The sequence below is a fragment of the Panthera uncia genome, chromosome B4 (assembly GCF_023721935.1).
Source record: "Panthera uncia isolate 11264 chromosome B4, Puncia_PCG_1.0, whole genome shotgun sequence".
Classification (NCBI taxonomy): domain Eukaryota; kingdom Metazoa; phylum Chordata; class Mammalia; order Carnivora; family Felidae; genus Panthera; species Panthera uncia.
The window spans coordinates 77,418,136-77,439,811 of record NC_064809.1 but is presented as its reverse complement, the minus strand read 5'-3'; the positions used below and the strand labels follow the sequence as shown (position 1 = coordinate 77,439,811).

Genomic DNA, 21,676 nt, shown 5'->3' with positions numbered 1-21,676 from the left:
ATTTAGCCCTCTGAAGATTAAGTGGTTTAAACATCACTTCTCAGCCTAATCTCTATGTAGTAGCTAGACCTGAAAAGTGCTTAAACATAAGCCCCTAAAGTCAAGGACATGTTAAAGTACGAATAAATTTTCTGAATGTTTTTTAAGCTTCAAGCTCTGGATTAGCAGAGCCTTGCAGGTCAAAAGATAACATTTCTGATCTTGGCCAGGATAAAATTTCAGGCACCATTAAGTATCCAACCACCAACCAAGCAGCAGCCAATAGCTCTCCTCTGCCTGTGGTGTCAAATGCATGATTAGCAGCATTACTGAAGAGGGGGAGGAGGCTGAAGACCTAGGGCAATGGTTGTAGAGTATCTGAAGGTTGAGGGATCTTGGTGAACAAAAAAACAAAAACAAAACTTCCTTCTGCCAAAAAACTGGCATTGATATTTTTCTTCTGAAAACCTATAAAACATATTCTCTTCCTCCAAGTATAGCTCTGACACAAAGTTATCAGACTGAATTTCTTAAAAATCCCAACTGCACCCAAGGTTGAAAGATATGTTATTTATGGCATGTATTAGTGTTCATCAGGGCACCTAACAAAAGCACATTTATTTAAGTTCATTCAACTATAAATTAGAGGACATGAAGTTTACCAATGCAGTACCATCATACCTTCAAAACTACTGGTCAAAAGATAAAAATAAAAAATGGGTTTTCACACTTTTTTTTTTTTTTTTTTTTACATTGAGTCCTCAGTAATAGTCAAGCTAGTCCTTTTAATGATTCAAGTGACTTACGGTTAAATTTTGGGAACACTGAAGAGGAGGTTTGTAAAGGACCCATTTACAGATTTATGATCCAGTCTGGCCTTCAATTGAGAAAGCTCTTAGAAAAATCACTGAGCTATCTAGAAGCTCTTTAAAATGAAGATTCAGGGGGGGGGGAATGAGTGAAAACGAACCTCTTCCAGTTTGTCAATGATCATAGCAAAGGCTTTGAAGATGGCATTAGTAGGTCCAGCCAAAGTGATAATTCTCTCAGGACAATTCCCTTCTGAGATGTTGATACGTGCACCACTCTGGATTAAAAAAACAAAGCCAAGAGGTTAACAGACAAAAAGGTCTGAGCATATACAGATTACACAGCCCCTCCCAAATAAGATGACCAAGGAAGCTACCTATATGCATGATCTTAACACAAGCCAATTTCGGATTTCAAACATTGCTCATGTTTGCCCTCAACACTACAGAAGCTGCCTTAAAGCTTGAATGAATTGAGGCTTACTGGAACTACATTTCCCAGCATATTATGTGATTACAAATAACCAGGCCAGAAAAACACCAGATTCTCCTATTGATTCCTTCTAATTGCTCATTAAATAAAAATTTTGCCTTTAAGGGCTTTTAACAACCCTTAAACTAGCCCCCCATCCCAGCCCCCTATAACTCACCTCCTCACGCATCTTCTTAACTGATTCTCCTTTCTGTAAGAAGAAAAGTCAAGAATGAGCTCCAACTGCTGTTTCAACCAAGACTAACTAAATAGTAATTAGAGTTGAAGTGAAACAGTCTTACCTTTCCGATGATACTGCCAACTTCCTGCAATGGAGAAAACTAGCGTCAAATAAGAGGAAACTCAAGTGTTCATATCATAAAAAGGAATTTTTAACTGTCCAAAACAATGGAAAAACTCAGATTTATTAGGAAGAGAAGTAGGCTTACTCTCTTCTTTGTTCAAAACATAACTGAAGGTACCAAAGAATACTGAAGGAATAATGATTCAGAAATAATCAAATACTATTCTGTGTTTAACATAACTTATTTTTTGAAGTACCAAATCTGTATAGTTTCCCAAAATTGTCTTGGCAGAGGTTATCTATTTATCACAAGCTACACCAATCTCGATGAGGAAAATCTTATTATCCAGGTATGAGAGTCTTTGGCTCCATCCTCTAGTTAAGCCTTTCCTGCTCAGTGGAGCTTCCTACTAAAGTATGTCCATTTTCCCACTACACTCTCATCTACTCTGATAGAGAAGACTGCTAAAGCCAGATGCCCCACAGTGCTAATCTGATGAGCTCCAAGATGCATGCCCTCTCTTCCTGGCCTCTCCCCGAGCAGTTACTATGACCCAATTTCCCAAGCTGGTGCATACCTTTCCATGCATAAGTAGCCGGATGGTGAGAGTGACATTTAATCCACCTTCAATCACACCGGTGTCCATGTCGAGCAGTGTTCTGGGGAGCTGGACTTTGAGTGGTCAAGTCTTTGGTCACTGGTGGGGGTGAAGCCAAAAACTGAAATGCAAACATGACCAAAATCAGAAGGGGAAAACAATAGGAGAAATAGTTCCCAAAGTCATTTTCACTGTTACAAATGTTTTTTGACTCTTTTCCTTATATGACAGCCTATCCATCGGGAAGCTTGTATACACCCAGCACAACTGCACTAATGACAACCATTTACAGCTCAGGTTCTGATAGAGTATAGAAAGAGACTCTTCAGTCTGCTGTCCTTAATGGTAAGGTTTCCGCTGACTCTGAGGAGGAGGAAGATTCCTTCAATCCGCAATGGTTGCAAAGGAACTGCTGAACGTGCACCAGTTGTCCTTCAACAGAATAAGATTCGACAGGATACAGAAACACCTGGAAATCATGAGGCCAGACCTCAAACTAATCAACTACAGACAGACAGATGACCTTTTGCTTCCCTGTTAAGTAGCACGCTCAGGTTGAGAGCAAGAAAGGACACATTAAGTTTTCTTACTTGCAGCAATTTCTAGATAAAAAAAAAATTTAGAGATAGCTCACATTACAATTTCAAATGTTGATAGATGACACCAAATAATTTTAATAAGATTTAAATCAACAACCTCACTGAAAATGGCACTATCTGAAAAGCCTCTATGAAGGCTGGGATTCCATATTCCCCTTTGGGAAAAGGCTCAATACATTAAGTACATCCTGAGTCCTTTCTCCCATCCCCTCTCCTGACCCAACTTGATAATCACTCATATTTGAAAATCTGCCTTGCTTCTGCGTATTAATCTTTGTTACCACTCCACCTTTATTCAAATCTATTAAATCTTAAATTTTCTTCCAAAGAAAACAATGAAAATAAAACTACTGCTAAATATTTATTGTATAGTTGTCTTAAGCAACAGCAGGAATAAACCTTTCCTACAGAGAAAGCTCTTTCCCCACCCATCATCTGAAACAATATTCCTAACATTTCTGTCTTGGAATAACTAACCAAACATAGAAAGAGAATTTGTGAATATACCTTTTCCTATGATACCTCCTTAGGACCTAATAGCATTAGCTTTAAAAAGGTTCTCCAAAGTTGATAAATTTCACCAGTGAGGTTTTTAGCAACCATCCCTTCGAAAGTCAACATCAATGATCTCTCTTTCAGCTAAGTTTCCCCCTTCACAAACCAGCCACTGTTTTAACTTTGTTCCAACACAAAGCCCATCCCCTAAACACTTAAAATGTTTAAGTTGCTGCCAAATCATTCTGTATATGGCAAACTGCCTTGTGGTTACCTCCAAAATATGATTATTTTAAAAGACAGACTTTGCATCCCCAAAGCACCTCATTCCCCCATTGTCAAAATAGAATTGTTGGCAAAATCCCAGAATTCAACACTTTTCACTCAGGGAAAAACAACAGTGCTGGGGGGGCGAGGGAGACTGTTACGTCTTTAAGAATGACTTTTTAATAAGCTATGGCTAAAAAAAAAAAAAAAAAAAAAAAAAAAAAACTGGCAGTTTAACTCTTTATCCCCACTCAAATGTAACTGGAATCACTTTCAAATACCACAGTAACACAAGTTCAAAAGAGCAGGAACACTGAAAAACCTATTAGAAAGCCATTTCTTGATTAAGGCACAGACGTGCATTTCTAACTCCAAACATCCAAGAATCCCTGTCATTCCTCTCCCGCCTAGGTTAATATAAATGTACCCAATCCCAGAAATCCAGCTGTTAATCCTGCAGTCCATTACCCCTTCTCCTATAAATAGCTCGGCCTGGGTCTATACCGGCAGGCATTTTGTAATTTCAAAATTCGTTACCCCGAGAAAACGTCCTGAATAACTCGGTAACTGGGAGCCCGTTTACCCTTTCTTTAACTCCGCAGCCCCCCTCCCCTCGGTCATCCAAGCATTTTCCAATTAAAAAATGCCCCCCCCATCCCTCCACTAGAAAAGAGAGAAGGGAAAAAAAATAAACGGTTCGGTCGGGGGGGGGGCGCTGCGATCCAGGGGGAGGGGCCGGGCTAGGAGCGCCTCCTCGTGTGGCTGCGCCAGCGCCTGACCCCCGCGGGGAGCCGCGCTCACCCGCCCGGCCAGCAAGCCGGCCATCGCCTCCCCCAACCCCCTTCAACCAACAAATCCACCGCCGCCCCCCCTACCGCGCGCGCGCCCTCCTTGACTCCTGCGCAGCCGCCACCGGGAAAAGGCGGGGGGAGGGGGGTAGGCCTTGCGCGAGGCCTACTAGGCCGCGTCTGAGCCAGGGCCTCGCGTGAATGGCCGGCCAGGCAGACTGAGGGGGTAGGCGCTCACGCGGTACTACGCGAGGCCGGGGCTCGTGACGAGGACCGGAGCCCACAGAGAAAGATGGCAAGAGTGGAAAGAAAGCTATAGCCGGGGGCGGAGGGAGAATTTTGAAGCTTACCTGCAGGCGCGAGGCGACTGAGGGGAAAAGGGGAGCGGGCGGGAAGGGGAAGGGCGGGAGGCCGGGGGCGGAACAATAGGGGCGGGCGGGAAGGCGAGGGGGGCCCCGCGGGCGGGCGGAGGAGGAAGGGGGGGGTGGAGGAGGAGGAGGAGGAAGGGGGAAAGAGACCCCGGGGCGGGTGGAGGGCGGCGGAGGGCGGGCGGGCGGGCGGAGGGCGGGCGGGCGGGAGAGGGCGCAGGCTGCGGCTGCTCCGGCTGCTGCCTCTGCTGGTCTGGGAGGGGGACGGGGCGGAGCGGCCCGCTTTCAACCCCGCGCACCCTCCGACCCCGGAAGCGCTAACCGCCCCGGGGGCCGGCGAGGCGACTGCGTCCTCCAAACCTTCCCCACGCAATGCGGACGGCCTCCCTACAGCCTAGAGCGGCTCCGTGGACAGCGTCGGCACCAACGAGACAATACCTTGTAGCCGATGGCTAAGTCTATGATAGAGCGGCAGCGTAAGAACAGGGAGGAAGTTAGTGGCCCCTAGCGGAAAGATTGGAAATCCCAGGCGTGAGTACGGAGAGAGTTTGCAGTCGCCATGGATAAAGGGAGACAAGAGGGAAAAGGGGTGGGTGAAGAGAATGAGAAGAGACGGGAAAAACCCAGTAGTCTATAGTGATACTTAAATAAAAGAAAGATTTAAAAAAACTAATTTGCCACATTGAAGGCAACTTTTACACTAGTTCCTTACTCTGAAAATTAGTAACTAAAAGCAAAGAATTAAGCATTTACTCTCTCTTAGGAAGAATGTAATTCATCCGTTAAGGGAAAACTCTTTTAAGAGTTCCATTTAATAAATGTAGAAAGAATGAAAGAGTTAGAAAATCACCATTCATTCTGCAACCCAAAATGAAATAATTCATTCAGGCCAGTCTCATCAAACATCAAAACTTTAAGTGAAAAGCTGTTAGGGGAGCAGGATATTATGGGGCCAAATATCACCACACACATAATTGACAAATCGCACGGGGGGGGGGGGGGGGAAGTAATCTAAAATGGAGATATCTGATAATCATCATCTTATTCAAGTGATCAAACTTTGTATCACTAATCGCAGGATACCCGTTGACATTATGTGGTCCTTGATGAGATACAATAAATACATAGCATTATCTATTAAATATTCTTGTCAAAAGAGCTTAATCTAATCAACCTTTACCACTAATTTGCAACATATAGAAAATGTATGAGGAATAAAGGAATAAGTTATATACCTCACACTGCAAAAAGATAATCAGCAAATTCAGAATGTTGGACAGTTTGTAAGACAACTACCTCAGGTTCTTTAATAAGGCAATGTAATAGAAAAGAAGGAGGAAGAGGTGAAAGAAAAGAAATTTAAAAGGAAATAACAAATGTAAGGTATGGATCAGATCTTGTTTGTTTGCTTGTTTTTAAATAGCTACATAAGACATTTTGGGGGCAACTGAGGAAATTCAAACAAACTGAATATTAGCTAATATTAGGAAGTATTTTTAATCTTCTTGAGTGTGATCATGGAATTGTGGTTATGTAGGAGAAATGCTGTTTAGAAGGTGCATGATGAAGTATTTATTGAGCATGGGTCATGATGTATGCAACAGACTTTCAAATTGAAGCAAATATGGGAAAATGTTACCAATTGTTTAGTATGAATGGTAGGTTTATGGATAATCACTGTACTGTTTGTAAACTTTTAAGAGGTAATTTTTATAATAAAAATTGGAAACAATATGACGTGGAATGGAACAAGATTGGCAGAATGTTGATAATTACTGAGGCTAGGTGATGGGAATATAGGAGTTCATTAAACTGCTTTCTCTGTGTATGTCTGTATATTTCCATGTTAAAACTTTCTATGAAAAACAAAACAAAACAGAGAAGAGCTCTGGCAGGGAATAAGATAAGAGAAGGAAATAAGAGAGAGCAAACCTCGTTCAAGTCCTTCAGATGTCAGTTCTGGCCTTAATATTAGTACGTTTATTTTATTGGGCAACCCCAATTCAATGGAGTCATCTGAAGAAGAACAGCCTTCCAAAGTGGAAAATACAGCTTGGGTATTCCAGTGCCTTGGGGGCGGGGGACATTAGAAACAATGTGAGATAGAAATAAAAAGAAGTGGGGAGCCTGGGTGGCACAACTGGTTAAGCGTCAGGTCATAATCTCACAGTTTGTGAGTTCGAGCTCCATGTCGGGCTCACTGCTGTAGGCACAGAGTCAGCTTCAGAGCTCCATGTCGGGCTCACTGCTGTAGGCACAGAGTCAGCTTCAGATCCTCTATTCCCCTCTGTCTCTGTCCCTCCCCTGCTCTCGCTCAGGCTCTCTCTCTCAAAAATAAATAAAACATTTAAAGAAAGGAAATAAAAAGAAGTCTGTACTTGCAAAGGCAAGGGGCAGACCAAATACTGAGAGGAAAGGAAAACAAGAAAATGTTAGGACATAACATTTCAAAAAAAATTTTTTTAAGTTTTATCCATTTAAGTAATCTCTACATCCAGTGTGGGGCTTAAACTCACAACCCCAAGATCAAGAGTCACATGCTATTCCAACTGAGCCAGCCAGGTTCCCAGGACAGTAACATTACAAATCAAACTAAGGAACAGGCTTACTGAGAGGCCCAGGCAGAAGGTCAGATTAACCTCAAGATTTTGCATTAGGGTCATTTATATTCCAGGGACCCTGTGAGCTGGGGTGAAAGTGAGTGGCTATTCAAGCAGTCATCTCTGATGTGGAAGGCAAAACAAAGATCAAATACAAGTTGATAAAATAACATCATTCTTAGTATGGCTTCTCCTAGGACTGGGCAACAGTTGCAGTCAGCTTTGAAAGAGAAAGATGAGATGCATTTAATGGCAATACCTAATAATTTTACGAATCAATAATTTTCTCTCAGAAAGGGAAAGAAGAGAGTGAGTTTGCCTTGAGCTACAAAACGACCTGATATAGGCAGATGATTCCAAAAAGACAGCAAACTAAAGACTCATCCCATGACTGGCAATCCCCCAAAGCTAAAGTGACAATTTTTTTAATAATTTTTTTAATGTTTATTTTTTGAGACAGAGAGAGAGAGAGAGAGAGACAGAGCGTGAGCAGGGGAGGGGCAGAGATAGAAGGAGACACAGAATCCGAAGCAGGCTCCAGGCTCTTAGTTGTCAGCACAGAGCCCAACAAGGGGCACGAACTCATGAACTGTGAGATGATGACCTGAGCTGGAGTCAGACACTTAACCGAATGAGCCGCCCAGGCGCCCCTAAAGTGTCGATGTGTATTTTATTTTTTTAAAGAGATTTTTTAAATGATTTTTTAAAAATATTTATCTTTGAGGGGCGCCTGGGTGGCGCAGTCGGTTAAGCGTCCGACTTCAGCCAGGTCACGATCTCGCGGTCCGTGAGTTCGAGCCCCGCATCAGGCTCTGGGCTGATGGCTCGGAGCCTGCAGCCTGTTTCCGATTCTGTGTCTCCCTCTCTCTCTGCCCCTCCCCCGTTCATGCTCTGTCTCTCTCTGTCCCAAAAATAAATTAAAAACGTTGAAAAAAAAATTAAAAAAAAAAAATTTATCTTTGAGAGAAAGAGCATGAGTGGGGAAGGGGCAGAGAGCAAAGGAGACAGAGGATTCGAAGTGGGCTCTGCACTGAGAGCAGAGAGCCTTATGCGGAGCTCAAACCCATGAACCGTGAGATCATGACCTGAGCCAAAGTTGAATGCTTAACCAACTGAGCCACCCAGGTGGCCCTCAATTTGTATTTTAGATCCCATGGGTTTCCTATCCTTTCCCATTGTCAATTGTGTGGAAACCTTGCTATACTTTGTTTATAGTAGGAAGAGAATGGCAGAATCCCAGATTCCCCTGGTGGACACAAGGTGGTGAAGTCATAAGATAAACACATTTGAGAACCACCATCTTTAGTGCTTTATATCATTGCACAAAATATGGCGCAAACCCAATGCTCTCAGGGGACAGGCAAGTTATGTAATTGGGAGAAAGAAGGCAACAGGAAGTTGCAATGAGAAGACTGGAGTGCACAGGATCCACCTGTAAGGAATGACCACTACTCGAGGCCAGATTTTCTGCCTTCAGGAATGAGGACCCACTGTTGCTAGACTTTCTAGCTTGAAATCTAAATCTTTATTGAAAATGTCTGGGGACACCTGGGTGGTTCAGTCTGTAGAATATCCAACTCTTGATCTCAGAGTTGTGAGATCCTACGTTGGGCATGGAGCCTACTTGGGGGGTGGGGGAGAGTCTGATATTTAGCACAGAATGAGCTCTCCACAAAAAGAGAAAGAAAAAGAGACAGACAGACAGACGGATGGACAGACTCATAGCCAGATATAGCCATGGGCATCTGACTTTTCAACCTCAGTTGTTTTTGTTTTTTGTTTTGTTTTGTTTTAGTTTATTTTGAGAGAGAGAGAGAGAGAGAGTGCAGGAGGAGCAGAGAGAAAGGGAGAGAGAGAGAATCCCAAGCAGGCTCAGCACAGTCAGTGTGAGCCCGACGTGGGACTCAAACTCTACGAACCTTGAGATCATGAGCTGAGCTGAAATCAAGAGTCGGACACTCAACTGACTGAGCCACCCAGGCATCTCTCAACCTCGGTTTAAGATAAATGTACCAAAATGTTCACTGTAGCAGTTAAGTGTATAGCAAGACTGGAAGCAATATAAAATTCCAACAACAAAAGATTGGATAAATTGAATGGTGTTAAAAACAAGGTTGTATTCACTAGCACACTTCCACACATGCATGCGCATACACACAGATGGAATCAACTCCGAGACAGACGGTTAAATGAGAAAAAGGTCCAAAAGAGAGCATAGAGTATGCTCCCATATAAAGTGGGGAGGAGGAAAATAGGAATGATGTAAGATAGAAATAAAAGGGGGGCACTTGACTGTACACAGAATAGCTCTGGAAGTTTACAAAAGTATCTGGTAGTTGTGATTGGCTCTTTCTCTGAGAAGAGAGGAGAATCTTTTCACTCAATTTCCTATTAAAAATGTTACAATCTGGGGGCACCTGGGTGGGTCAGTTGGTTAAGTATCCAACTTCAGCTCAGGTCACTGTTCCTGGGTTTGTGAGTTTAAGCCCTGTATTCGGCTCTGTGCTCTCTGTGCTCTCAGCGTGGAGCCTGCTTTAGATACTCTGTGCCCCTCTCTCTCTTTGCCCTCCCTGCTCACACACTCTCTCTCAAAAACAAATAAACATTTTTTTCAAAAATGTTAAAATCTGGGGGCCCTGGCTGGCTCAGTTGGTGGGGCATGCAACTTTTGATCTCTGGGTCATGAGTTCCAGTCCCAGGCTGGGCATAGAACTTACTTTAAAAAAATATATCAATTTTAAAAGATAAAACAAAAAAGTTACAATCTTTTTCTCAAGTACATGTATTGCTTTCAGCTTTTAAAAAGTTAGTAAATTTGGGGGGCACCTCAGTGGCTCAGTCAGTTAAGCATCCAACTCCTGATTTTGGCTTAGGTCGTAATATCACAGTTCATTCGGATTGAGCCCCACATGAGGCTCTGAGCTGAGAGAGCCTGCTTGGGATTCTCTCTCTCTCTCCCTCTCTCTCTGCCCCTCCCATGCTCTCTCTCTCTCTCTCAAAACAAACTTTTTAAAAAAGTTTTTTAAAAAGTTAATAAATTTTTGAGAAATAACAAAACAATAGTAAGGCACTGTGCGTATGGCTTAGAAATGCCAGGATGGGGAGATGTGCTCTCCATGGTTAAGAGTGGGGAGAAAGGGGGCACCTGAACGGTTCCATCGATTAAGCCTCCAACTTCGGCTCAGGTCATGATCTCATGGTTCATGGATTTGAGCACCGCATTGGGCTTCAGATCCTCTGTCTCCCTCTCTCTCTGTCCCTTCCCCACTAGCACTCCCTCTCTCTTTCTCTCTCAAAAATAAACATTAGGGGCACCTGGGTGGCTCAGTTGGTTAAGTGTCTGACTTCAGCTAAGGTCATGATCTCGTGATTTGTGAGTTCGAGCCCTAGGTGGGGCTCTGTGATGACAGCTCAGGTTCTGGAACCTGCTTGGGATTCTGTGTCTCCCTCTCTCTCTGCCCCTCCCCTACTCGCACTCTGTCTCTCAAAAATGAATAAACGTTAAAAAAAATTTTTTTAATAAAATAAACATTAAAAAATAGTGGGGTGTTGGGGCGCCTGTGTGGCTCCGTTGGTTAAGTGTCCGACTTCAGCTCAGGTCATGATCTCATCGTTCGTGGGTTTGGGCCCGCATTGGGCTCTGTGCTGAACTCTTGCTCAGAGCCTGGAACCTGCTTCAGATTCTGTGTCTCCTTCTCTCTCTGCCCCTCCTCCACTTGTGCTCTGTCTCACTCTGTCTTTCAAAAATAAATAAATGTAAAAAAAAAAAAAAAAACAATAACAGTGGGGTGCCTGGTGGCTCGGTCTGTTAAGCATGCAACTTCAGCCCAGGTCATGATCTCATGGTTCATAGGTTCAGGTCCCATCGGGCTCTGTGCTGACAGCTCAGAGCTTGGAGCCTGCTTTCGATTCTGTGTCTTTCTGCCCCTCCTCCGTTCATGCTCTTTCTCAAAATAAATAAACATTAAAAAAAAAAAGAGAGAGAAAGAGTGGGAGAGAAAAGGAGTCAGTGAGTTTCCTAATTTCACGATTTCTTTTTGTGTTTTCCCCTTCTAGCCACTGCTGTGTTTCTCCTTATTTCTACTTTGTCAACATCTGTTTCTCTTCACCCCACAATCCCCCTGTGTCCCTATCTCCCTTCTCCTCAAAAAAGAAGAGCTGATGAATACCGAAAACTTGATTTCAGCTCAGGTCATGATCCTAGGATCATGGGATCGAGCCCCGAGTCAGGCTCCACGCTGAGGCTTAGGATCCTCTCTCTCTGCCCCTCTCCTGTGCATGCACATGCTCTCTCCCTCTAAATGAGGGGCTCTCTGCCCCTCATTTCCTGCATGGTGACTCAGGCTCAAGAACTAAACTTTCATTCTACCCCCGTTTTTGTTTTTTTTTTTTTAATGTTTATTTACTTTGACAGAGAGAAGGCAGAGAGCAAGCATGGAGAAGAGGCAGAGAGAGAGAGAGAAAGAGAATCCCAAGCAGGCTCTGTGCTGTGAGCACAGAGCCCAACTCAGAGCTCAGTCCCACAACCATGAGATAATGACCTGAGCCCAAATTAAGGGTCGGACACTCAGCTGATCGAGCCACCCAGGCATCCCTCATCCTACCCCTTTTTACAACTCTGTGCCTCTGTAAAAAGGTTTCTTCTGCTTGGAATCCATTGGGTTAAGAGCACAGACTCAGGAGCCAGACTGCCTGAGTTTGAATCCTGACAGAACCACTTCCTGCGTCAGTTTTCTTTACTTATAAAATGGGAACAATGGTACCTACCTCATAGAGTTGCTGTGAAGATTCTAGAAGTTATAAACATAAGGCACACAATAAATGCTTAGTGTTAGCTGGTACTTTTTACCAACTGGGCAACTCCTACTTTTTCTGAGGCCCAGCCTGGATCTAGTTCATTTTCCCAGTGGCACTGTCACTCCTTCCTTTGTTCTCTCACTGCTTGGTCCATGTCTCTATTGTGGTCCTTTTTACTGTATTATAATAACCTATTTATGTGTCCATCTGTTCCATTAGATCTTGCAAATCATGAAAGGCAGGAACTGTAGCTTCAGCACCCAGAACACAGTATTTCCTCAATAAACAATTTTCCAGGAAACCAATCTAGTCCCACTGGGAGACCTGTGATTCCCAAACATGCTATGGAATTCTGTGACTCTGTACCTAAGCACACATGCCTTTCCCAACCCCTCTCCCCACTCCACTTGGAAAATCCACTCTTTCATTTTTTTTCGACTCATCCTTTCCATGCTCCAGGCCCAAGAGGCAGTTGAAATGTCACTTTTCCTGACAGGGAAAAGGGCCCCATCCTTGAGGGTCTTACTCAATAGATTTGGGGCAAAACTCTAAATCATTCTGATAGCTGATGGGCAGCCAGGGTTAAGAACCTCTGTAGCAGATACGAAAACTTAAGCTAAAGACCTATTTCTGTTCATTGAAGGGAAGACAGTAAAGATTCATACCAGTAGACTGAACCAATTCTGAAGGTTCTTCTCACTTAAGAAACATAGAGACAGTATGGCGTCTTCTTCACTGATGCTCTAGTTCCTGGATATAAAACTGATACACTTTGGAGGGTCTAAGGAAGGGCAGCAAAAGTGGTAGAATGTGCTGGGCCCAACCAAGGTAATGGCACGGGTGAACAGAGACAAGGAAAAACAGCTTTATTTGCACTGAGAGTTGGAGAATAAGAAGGACCTGAGCCAGCCTACCAAGCTAAGGAGTGAGATTAGGTTCCAAATGGACTCCACCTCCCAGCAGCCTTCCAGTTAGTACGATCAATAAAGGCTTGATGGGAAATGTATTTGCCACTAAATTACCAAAGTGTGCCAGCCACCTTACAAAAACAATACAGTTTCTTTTTCGCTGTAATTAAATTTCCACAACACCTCCCAACTACAAGTATTACAAAACCACATTTTACAGATCTTAAACTTGTCTTCAGCACTTAGCTCAAAGGTCTCATCATCCTCAAAAAATAGTCCTGCTAAACTCATCAGCTAAAAGTTCTATCCCAGTAGTGAGAAGAAGGTCTTTGCTAGCCCATGGGAATTCTTTTCCCATTTTCCCTAGCCAGTTAGGGCTGAACAGAAGAGGAAGGCTCAGATTGTAGGAGCCGGGGGGGGGGGGGGGGGGGGGGGGGAAAGGGGGGGGGGAGGGGCACAAGGGCTAATTTTCCCCAGTAACAAGATGGCATCTGAAGCTTGATGGGAGAGCAGAACTGGAGAGGCTTGAGGGAAGGGTCCAGGCCCTGTATTCAGTCAGAGTCACTGCTGGAAGAGGAGGAGGAGGAGGAGGAATGCTGTAATGGGAAAGGGGAAAGGAGACAGCATCAGATCCAATGACCATTGATCACTCCATGGGACATTCTTTGGTGCTCTACCCCTCCACCCAGCACCCCCTTGCTTCCTAAGAAGGTCAGCAGTTTTGAAACAGACTGTCTCTTAAACAGCAAAAGCAAACGTTTCTTTCAGCAGTGAACATATAAGAATGGATTAAACCTTCCTAAATCACTGCACAGAACTTAATATTGCATTTGGAGCATATTTCCAACTTTCTTTACCTGACTCAATGCCTTGGCAAGGAATAAATACAGGCACTAGCATAGCATAGTGCTAAGAGACAGCTGCTACCTTACAAATGCTTACTGATTGGTCACATGGAAAGTTCTTGTAGCTATGATTCTAAGACAAGTGAGTAGAAACAGCAGCTGTGTGCCCAACTATCTTTTCTTTTTCCTAAGCCCCAAATGGGAGAAAGTGAGGAAGGTGGGAGAGAAGGTGGAGAGAGTACTAGTCAAGATTCTTTACATGCGTACTCCCAACAACTGTCATCAAAAACACTTTTGAGTCTCTCTGGGGTAATTTCTCCCCCCAATTCAATCTCATCTTTCCTTCTCCTCAAGCTTCCACCAAAGACCTAGATCCAGGAGGTAGTGCCCAAAGCACTAAGGCAAATAAATAAACACTAGGCAGAAAAAGGTAAACTAAGGCCTCCTCAAGATCCAGGTTGGTTTTGTCCTTCCAGAGTTGTCCTGAGAGCTATTTGCTGCTTAACACTCTTCTAGAAGGAAGATACTTCACCTTGGGGCTGTGCACGAAATTTTTATCTGAGGTTGAGAGTCACTAAGAGTCCTGCTGGGTGGTAGGACAAAAAGGCCCATGTAATTAGCACAACACCTTGTGAACACTGAAGGTGGGTGTATCTAAGTTGCTAAAAGCATCGGGGGGGGGGGGGGGGGGGGAGCAAAAGTTCTGGGACAGAGAAAGACAGACAGGAAGGGCTTTAGATTCCAATATCTATGTCTAAGGCTCAACCTAGCCCTCCCTGATAGAAGGTCCAATTAGCCTAATATTCCAAGATTATCAGATTCTTATCAGTGGGAATCCTTTACAAAGAAGAACCATCTACCAGAGCCACATAATGGCTGCTTCACGTCCTCAGACTGCAAATCCCCCTTACCCATTCCTGCCAGCCTAGTCCCTCTGAGGGGGCACCCCTTCCTAGCCAGACTCCAGAGGGCACTGACCTTGCCATGTTTGTGGTGTTTGTGCATCTTTTTATGAGCTTTCTTCATTTTCTTCCTCATCTTCTTGTCCATCACCATTCCTGGTGCTACCATGCCAGGTGCCAAGGGATTCACAGGAGGCATGCCAGGAGCAGGTGGTGGGTAGGGAGGTGGGTAGGGACCTAGGGGTTGGCATCCTGGATACCCTGGTTGTGGCACAGGATGAGGGGGCCCACCTGGGGGAAAAGCTGGATTCCCCTGGGGAGCTTCTGGAGGAGTTGGAAAGGGGCCTGGAGGATAGGCAGGATTTACAGGCGGTGGGTGGGCAGGATTGGAACCTCCAGGGTACCCAAGGTTAGGAGGATATGGATTTGGCCCTGGTGGTCCTGGTGGAAGAAGCAAAGAATAAATTAAGATCAGAATTGCTCAGACCCTCTGGCAACAAATGCCTACAAAAGGTGAGAAACACCGTTTCTCACTCAATACTTAGAGGGAAAAGCAAAGGTGAGGAAGGAGAACGGGGCGTAGGGGAGACAAAGCTGCGCGGGAGACAAAGGTAAGGACTGACAGGACTGGGGGGAAAGGGAGACCGTGAACTCTAAGGAAAGACCATTGGTCAGCTATGGTTTAAGGACTGCTTTTGCGGTGTTGAGAGGCGGAGGAAAAACTGACACAAAAACTTCCTGTTGTGGGTTTCATATGAAAAGGGGTGGGGGTGAGAGAAGAGATCCCCAAACACCTACCGGCATTGGGATTCCACATGTTCAGGTGTTTCCTCCAGCCTGAGGAGAAAGAAATGAAGGCAAAAAGCTGACGGCGCAGAGGTGGGAAAGGGATTTTGAGCCTGAGCCCAAACCCAACGCGTCTAACCCTACAGTAGACTCAGAACTACCAGGACCTCTACATAAATGCTTTTTTTCCACCCGTTCCTTCTCCTACCTATTCTTTTCCCTAGTTTCCTAACTACAGGAATTTAGCTTCCAGGACCCCTCCACCTTCTACTACCTCTGACTGCAGCTGGAGGTCTCTAACTCCTCAGGAGAAGGGCAGAGTCCGCGAATCTCACCGTCGTCATCCCTCACCACCCTTTCCGTGGTGACTTTAACCACCCACAGGCTACGGAAGGACCTTAATTTTACAGGCGCCAGCTCGGAGGGGGAGGGAGTCAGGACCACCCCACCAGTCCTCACCCCCAGGCTAAAAGAAGGACCCGCCTCCCGGCGAAAGGGCAGGAGGCTCAGCAAAATCCTCGGCCGTTTACAAATGTAGACACACCCCCTTCCACATTAACAAGAGTAAATGGAGGTCCTGGCTCCTAGCTGCGGAGGGACCCCTGACCCAGAGACGGGAAAGGAGGAACCCAGATGCCCGGTCACCTTTACGCCACCGCCTGGGCTTGACTCATCTCGGCTCTCACTTCCTGGTCACCCCCAACCCTAGGCTTCAGCACCCGCCTTTGCTACCGCCTAATTGGTAATTATGTGGTCTTTCAGCGTTAGTGATTGGAGAACACACGCATCAATCACTCTAGCCCGAACTAGGCTAGAGGACAACCGTTGCAATAGGGGCGGAACCGGGATGCCCCGGCGGAGGCGGGTGTAGAGGGGCGGGCCGGCCGGAAATCCCTGGGGGCGGGGCCAAGAAAGACCGGGGAGGCGGAGGAGCGAGTTTCTGGGCAAAGTCCCTCCAGAGGCTTTGAAGAAACTCAGCCCATGCCCTCTGAGCTCCCAGTCCAAAGGGTGCGACACCTTGTAAGGTGAATAATACACCATGGTAAATACTGTAACACGAATATAGAGCATGTAAGAAAGGGCGGGGAGCTGCTGAGGCTCAGCCCCAAGCCTTAATTTCGCCACCTTCCTCCTAGCTGCCGTGGGAAGTAAAGAAACGTGCTTGGGCGAAATACAGAGATTACCTAATCCCTCCTTGGAGTCCCTATTTTAGGTGCATAGCTCTGCTACCTGTGGAATTGGGTAAAACAGATAAAACAAGTCATCTTCCCCACCCCACCCCCCCTCTCGCCCGTAAGTAAGCTCAATGCCAAATGTGGGGCTTGAACTCACGACCTTGAGATCAAGAGTGGCATGCTCTTGGGGGCGCCTAGCTGGCTCAGTGGAAAGAACATGCGACTCTTGATCTCTGGGTCCTGAGTTTGAGCCCCAAGTAGGCTGTAGAGATTACTCAAATAAATAAAGGAATAACTTAAAAAAAAAGGGGGGGGGGCATGTTCTATGTACTGAGCCAGCTAGGAGCCCCTGAAGAGGTCATCCTTGATGGCTCTCTTCTTCACCTTTCCCTCATCCCCTTCCAACACCACGAAGTGTTCATTTTGTCTCTCAAATAAATCTGAATGCCTTCCACTTCTCTCCATCGTTCCTGCTCCCAACCTACCATCATCTCTGGACTGGATTGCTGCCATGGACTTTTTTTTTTTCCTTTTTTTTTTTTTTTTTTTTATCACAACAAACAAGCTTGTTTTAAATAAACATAGAAAACCATACACTCCAAACTTAAAAATACTCATTCTTGGGGCAGCTGGGTGGTTTAGTTGGTTAAGCGTTGGACTCTTGATTTCTGCTCAGGTCATGATCTTAAGGTCGTGGGATCTAGCCTCACATCCAGCTCTGCACTGACTGCGCTGACCCTGTCTGGGATTCTCTCCCTCTCTCTGCCCCCTCCTCCCCCCAAATAAATAAATAAACAATTAAAACAATTTTTTTTAACATTTATTTATTATTGAGAGATAGACACAGAGCGTGAACAATGGAGGGGTAGAGAGAGGGGGAGACACAGAATCTGAAATAGGCTCCAGGCTCTGAGCTGTCAGCACAGAGCCTAACACCGGGTTCGAACTCACAAACTGTGAGATCATGACCTGAGCCACAGTCGGACACCCAACCAACTGCACCACCCAGGCGCCCCAATAAACAATTTTTAAAAATACTCATTCTTCCTAAGCGTACTTAGACTATTCATAAAAATTGGTCTCAACTAATATAATTCAAATTTCAAAGAATTTTAGAATACATACTATATTCTCTGATCACAATGTAAAATGTAAATACAAACATGTATCTGGAAACTTAAGAAAACAAACAAAAAGGCTTCCAAATAAATTTGGGTCAAAGAATGAACCATGATGGAAATTAAATACTTTGAGCTAAATCATAATGGAAATATTACATCCCAGATTTGTGAGATACAAGAAATATGAAGAAAATAAATTTTATATTGAATTCATCATCTTGAATTAAGGATTGTGATAGATTTTGAAATATTTCTCTTTTTTTAATTTTTTTTAACATTTATTTATTTTTGGGACAGAGAGAGACAGAGCATGAACGGGGGAGGGGCAGAGAGAGAGGGAGACACAGAAACGGAAGCAGGCTCCAGGCTCTGAGCCATCAGCCCAGAGCCCAACGCAGGGCTGGAACTCACGGACCGCGAGATCGTGACCTGAGCTAAAGTCGGACACTTAACCGACTGAGCCACCCAGGCGCCCCTGAAATATTTCTTAATGTTTTTAATTTATTTTTGAGAGAGAGCATGAGTGGGGGAGGGGCAGAGAGAGGGGAACAGAGGATCCAAAGTGGGCTCCATGCTGACAACAGGGAGCCTGATGTGGGGCTCGAACTCATAAATTATGAGATAATGACCTGAGCCACAGTCAGACACTCAACTGACTGAGCCACCCAGGTGCTCCAATACTTTTTATTTTTAAATAATTTTTAGATTCACAAGAGGTTGCAAAAAAAAACCTAGAATTCCCATGTACCTACCCTTCCCCAAATGATAATATATTACATAACCATGGCGCATTTTTTTTTTCAACTTTTTTTTTTTTTTTAATTTTTGGGACAGAGAGAGACAGAGCATGAACGGGGAGGGGCAGAGAGAGAGGGAGACACAGAGTCGGAAACAGGCTCCAGGCTCCGAGCCATCAGCCCAGAGCCTGACGCGGGGCTCGAACTCACGGACCGCGAGATCGTGACCTGGCTGAAGTCAGACGCTTAACCGACTGCGCCACCCAGGCGCCCCACCATGGCGCATTTTGATACAACTTCCTAATCAGCTTTGTGCTAAATATTTGAGATGAATTGGAATATTTTCTATTTTTCCTTAAGCTCTAGGACAATTTATATCTGTATTATTTATTTCTTGGAAGATTCGGTTTGAAAGAAATTATTGTTGTTTCTATATGGCCATAATGCCTTTTAGAAGTTAAATATTTCATGGGGTTCCTGGGGGGCTCAGTTGGCTAAGCATCGACTTCGGCTCAGGTCATGATCTCATGATCTCATGGTTCATGACTTCCAGCCCCGCTCTGAGCTCTCTGCTGTCAGTGCAAAGCTTGTTTTGGATCCTCTGTCCCCCTCTCTCCTCCCCTCTTCTGCTTTTGCTCTTTCTCTCTCAAAAATAAATTTAAAAAATTTTTAAAAGAAGTATTATTCATAATAGCCCCCAAATGGAAACAAATCCAATCAATGTCCATCAACAGATGAATAAAGTGTAGTATGTGTGTACAATGATATATTATTCAGCCTTAAAAGGAAGGAAATTCTAACACATGCTAAAACATGGATAAACTTGAAGATATTATGCTAAGTGAAGTAAGCCAGGCATAAAAGGAGAAATACTGTATGATTCCATTTATATGAGGTACCTACAGTCATCAAATTCATAGACAGAAAGAAATCGTCAGGGACTGGAGAATGGAAAGTTATTATTTAGTGGGCACAGAGGTTCAGTTTGGAAAGGTGAAAAAGTGCTAAAGAAGAATAGTGGTCATAGTTGCACAACAAAGTAAATGTACTTAATGTCACTGAACTGTACCCTTAAAAATAGTGAAAAGGGTAAAAAAAAAAAAAACAAAAACAAGCTCATTCTGGATACTGTGTGAGGAAAGAACAAGATAGGGAGAGGTGGTTAAAATGGAATCAGGGAAGCGCCTAGGTGATTCAGTTGGTTGGGCATCTGACTTTGGCTCAGGTCATGATCTCACCTTCTGTGTGTTCAAGCCTCATGTCAGGCTCTGGGCTGACAGCTCAGAGCCTGGAGCCTGCTTCAGGTTCTGTGTCTCCCTATCTCTCTGTCCCTCCCCCACTCATGCTCTGTCTCTAAAAACAAAAAAATAAAATAAAAAAAAATTTTAAAAATATATATATTTCTTAAAAAAAAAAAGTAATAATAAAATAAAGTGGAAACAGGGAGCCCAGTTAGGAGGTTACTGTTGTCATGTAGAGGAAGAATGGTGGTGGCTTGGATGGAAGTTGTGAAGAATGGTCAGACTCTGGGTATTTTTTAAGGTAGAGCTTAGCAGATTTGGACTGGATGTGAAGTGTGAAAAAAAATAGAAAAATCAAGGATGAACCCAAGGACACTGAGCAACTGAAAAATAGTGGTGCCATTTACTGAAATGAAGAAGATGAGCAGAGGAGCAGATATGAGTACAATTTTGTTGGACAAGTTAAGTTTAGGATGCCTACAAGATATCCAAGTGGAGATGTTGAGAAACCAGTTAGATTTGGCAATCTGGAACTCAGGGAGAGGTTTGGTCTGAAGAGAAAAAAAATTGAGAGTTATCCAGGTATGTAAAGCCAAGGAGCTAGATGAGGTCACTAGAGGGCAAGTGTGGCCAGAGCAGAAAAGAGGGTCTAGCATTTGGCCTTCAGCATGACAATGTTTAGAAATTGGGAAGAGGGGAAAAAAAAAAAAAAAAAAAAAAAAAATTAAAAAAAAAAAAGAAATTGGGAAGAGGAGCAAGCAAAAGATACAGAATGAGTGGTGAATGAGGAAGGGAAAAATCAGAAGAGAGTATGAATGAAGCACTTAAGGAGGAAGCTATCAAATGTGTCAAATGTTGCTGATAAATTATGTAGGGCACCATCTGAGAATTGGCCATTGGATTTTGAAAGGATGGTGAACTTTTTTTTAACACTTTATTTTATGTTACTTTATTTTATTTTATTTTATTTTATTTTATTTTATTTTATTTTATTTTATTAGAGAGAGAGAGAGAGAGAGAGAGAGAGAAGCCCAAGGAGGCTCCACGCTCAGTGCAGAGCCCAACACAGGGTTTGATCCCATGACCGTGAGATCATGACCTGAACCGAAATCAAGAGTCAGACGTTCAACCAACTGAGCCACCCAGGTGCCCCAAGGATAATGAACTTTTTAAGAGTAGTTTTAATGACATGGTAGAGATGAAATTTTGCCTGAAACAAATTGAGGACAAAATGAGAAATGAGGAAGTAGGACAGCAAATAAAAGCAATTCTTCCAAGGAGTGTTGGTAAATAAGGAAGCAGAGAAGTGGAGCAGTAATCAGAAGAGGGTGGGAAGTCCAGGAAGCGCTTTTTTTTGGGGGGGGGAGAGGGAAGCACAAATGGGAGAGGGGCAGAGAGAGGGGGTCAGAGGATCTGAGGCAGGATCCACGCTGACAGGCTGACAGCAGTAACCCTGATGTGGGGCTTGAACCCACAAACTGTGAGATCATGACGAGAGCCAAAGTTGGATGCTCAACCGACTGAGCCACCCGGGAGCCCCTAGGAAGGGCTTTTTAAAATAGGAGAGCTTAAAGCATGTTTGTAAACTGATGGGAATAATCCAGTAGGGAGGAAAAATGACATTGCTGGAGAAAGAAGAGATCATTGAAAGAACAAAGTGACCAGAAAGAGTAAGGTTTCAGTCCATGGATGGAGGGACTGACCTTAGATAGGTCAGTTCACAGGGTACAGTTCAGTGGTTGAGAAAATGAGTTCTGGAGCCAGACTACTTACTTTGTGACTCTGGACAAGGCACTTAAAAAGAAACTTCCAGGAGCACCTGGGTGGTTCAGTTGGTTAAGCGTCCAACTCTTTTTTTTTTTTTTTTTAATTAAAGTTTATTTA

At 44.1% G+C, this 21,676-nt stretch overlaps 2 protein-coding genes across 23 annotated transcripts in view; both read right to left on the bottom strand.

Annotated features, from left to right (window-relative positions):
• Positions 1 to 14,896, bottom strand: part of PCBP2 (poly(rC) binding protein 2) — a 31,542-nt gene extending 16,646 nt beyond the window's left edge. For 5 of the 20 annotated variants that reach the window (XM_049625602.1, XM_049625607.1, XM_049625609.1 and 2 more), the window contains exons 1-5: positions 4,663 to 4,776; positions 2,143 to 2,284; positions 1,563 to 1,586; positions 1,439 to 1,471; positions 950 to 1,066 (exon numbers count right to left, since the gene is read on the bottom strand). In XM_049625602.1, the coding sequence (XP_049481559.1) occupies positions 950 to 1,066; positions 1,439 to 1,471; positions 1,563 to 1,586; positions 2,143 to 2,211 (243 nt within the window). In that variant the 5' untranslated portion in view covers positions 2,212 to 2,284; positions 4,663 to 4,776. Of the gene's footprint in view, positions 1 to 949; positions 1,067 to 1,438; positions 1,472 to 1,562; positions 1,587 to 2,142; positions 2,285 to 4,061; positions 4,255 to 4,325; positions 4,351 to 4,662; positions 4,791 to 14,808 lie in introns of those variants that run through there. The other 15 variants (XM_049625594.1, XM_049625589.1, XM_049625595.1 and 12 more) reach the window with 9 other exon arrangements.
• Positions 12,927 to 16,310, bottom strand: PRR13 (proline rich 13). 3 transcript variants are annotated; one of them, XM_049625610.1, is made up of 4 exons: positions 16,164 to 16,310; positions 15,531 to 15,569; positions 14,809 to 15,173; positions 12,927 to 13,581 (listed from the first exon to the last, which is right to left on the bottom strand). In XM_049625610.1, exons 2-4 carry the CDS (start codon positions 15,547 to 15,549, stop codon positions 13,537 to 13,539), a joined length of 429 nt encoding a protein of 142 aa, XP_049481567.1. In that variant the 5' UTR covers positions 15,550 to 15,569; positions 16,164 to 16,310; the 3' UTR covers positions 12,927 to 13,536. The 3 variants fall into 3 exon arrangements, with proteins under 3 accessions (XP_049481567.1, XP_049481568.1, XP_049481569.1); XM_049625611.1 differs by lacking the exon at positions 16,164 to 16,310 and adding an exon at positions 15,978 to 16,155; XM_049625612.1 differs by lacking the exon at positions 16,164 to 16,310 and adding an exon at positions 15,793 to 15,960.
• Between the last annotated feature and the right edge of the window lie 5,366 nt (positions 16,311 to 21,676).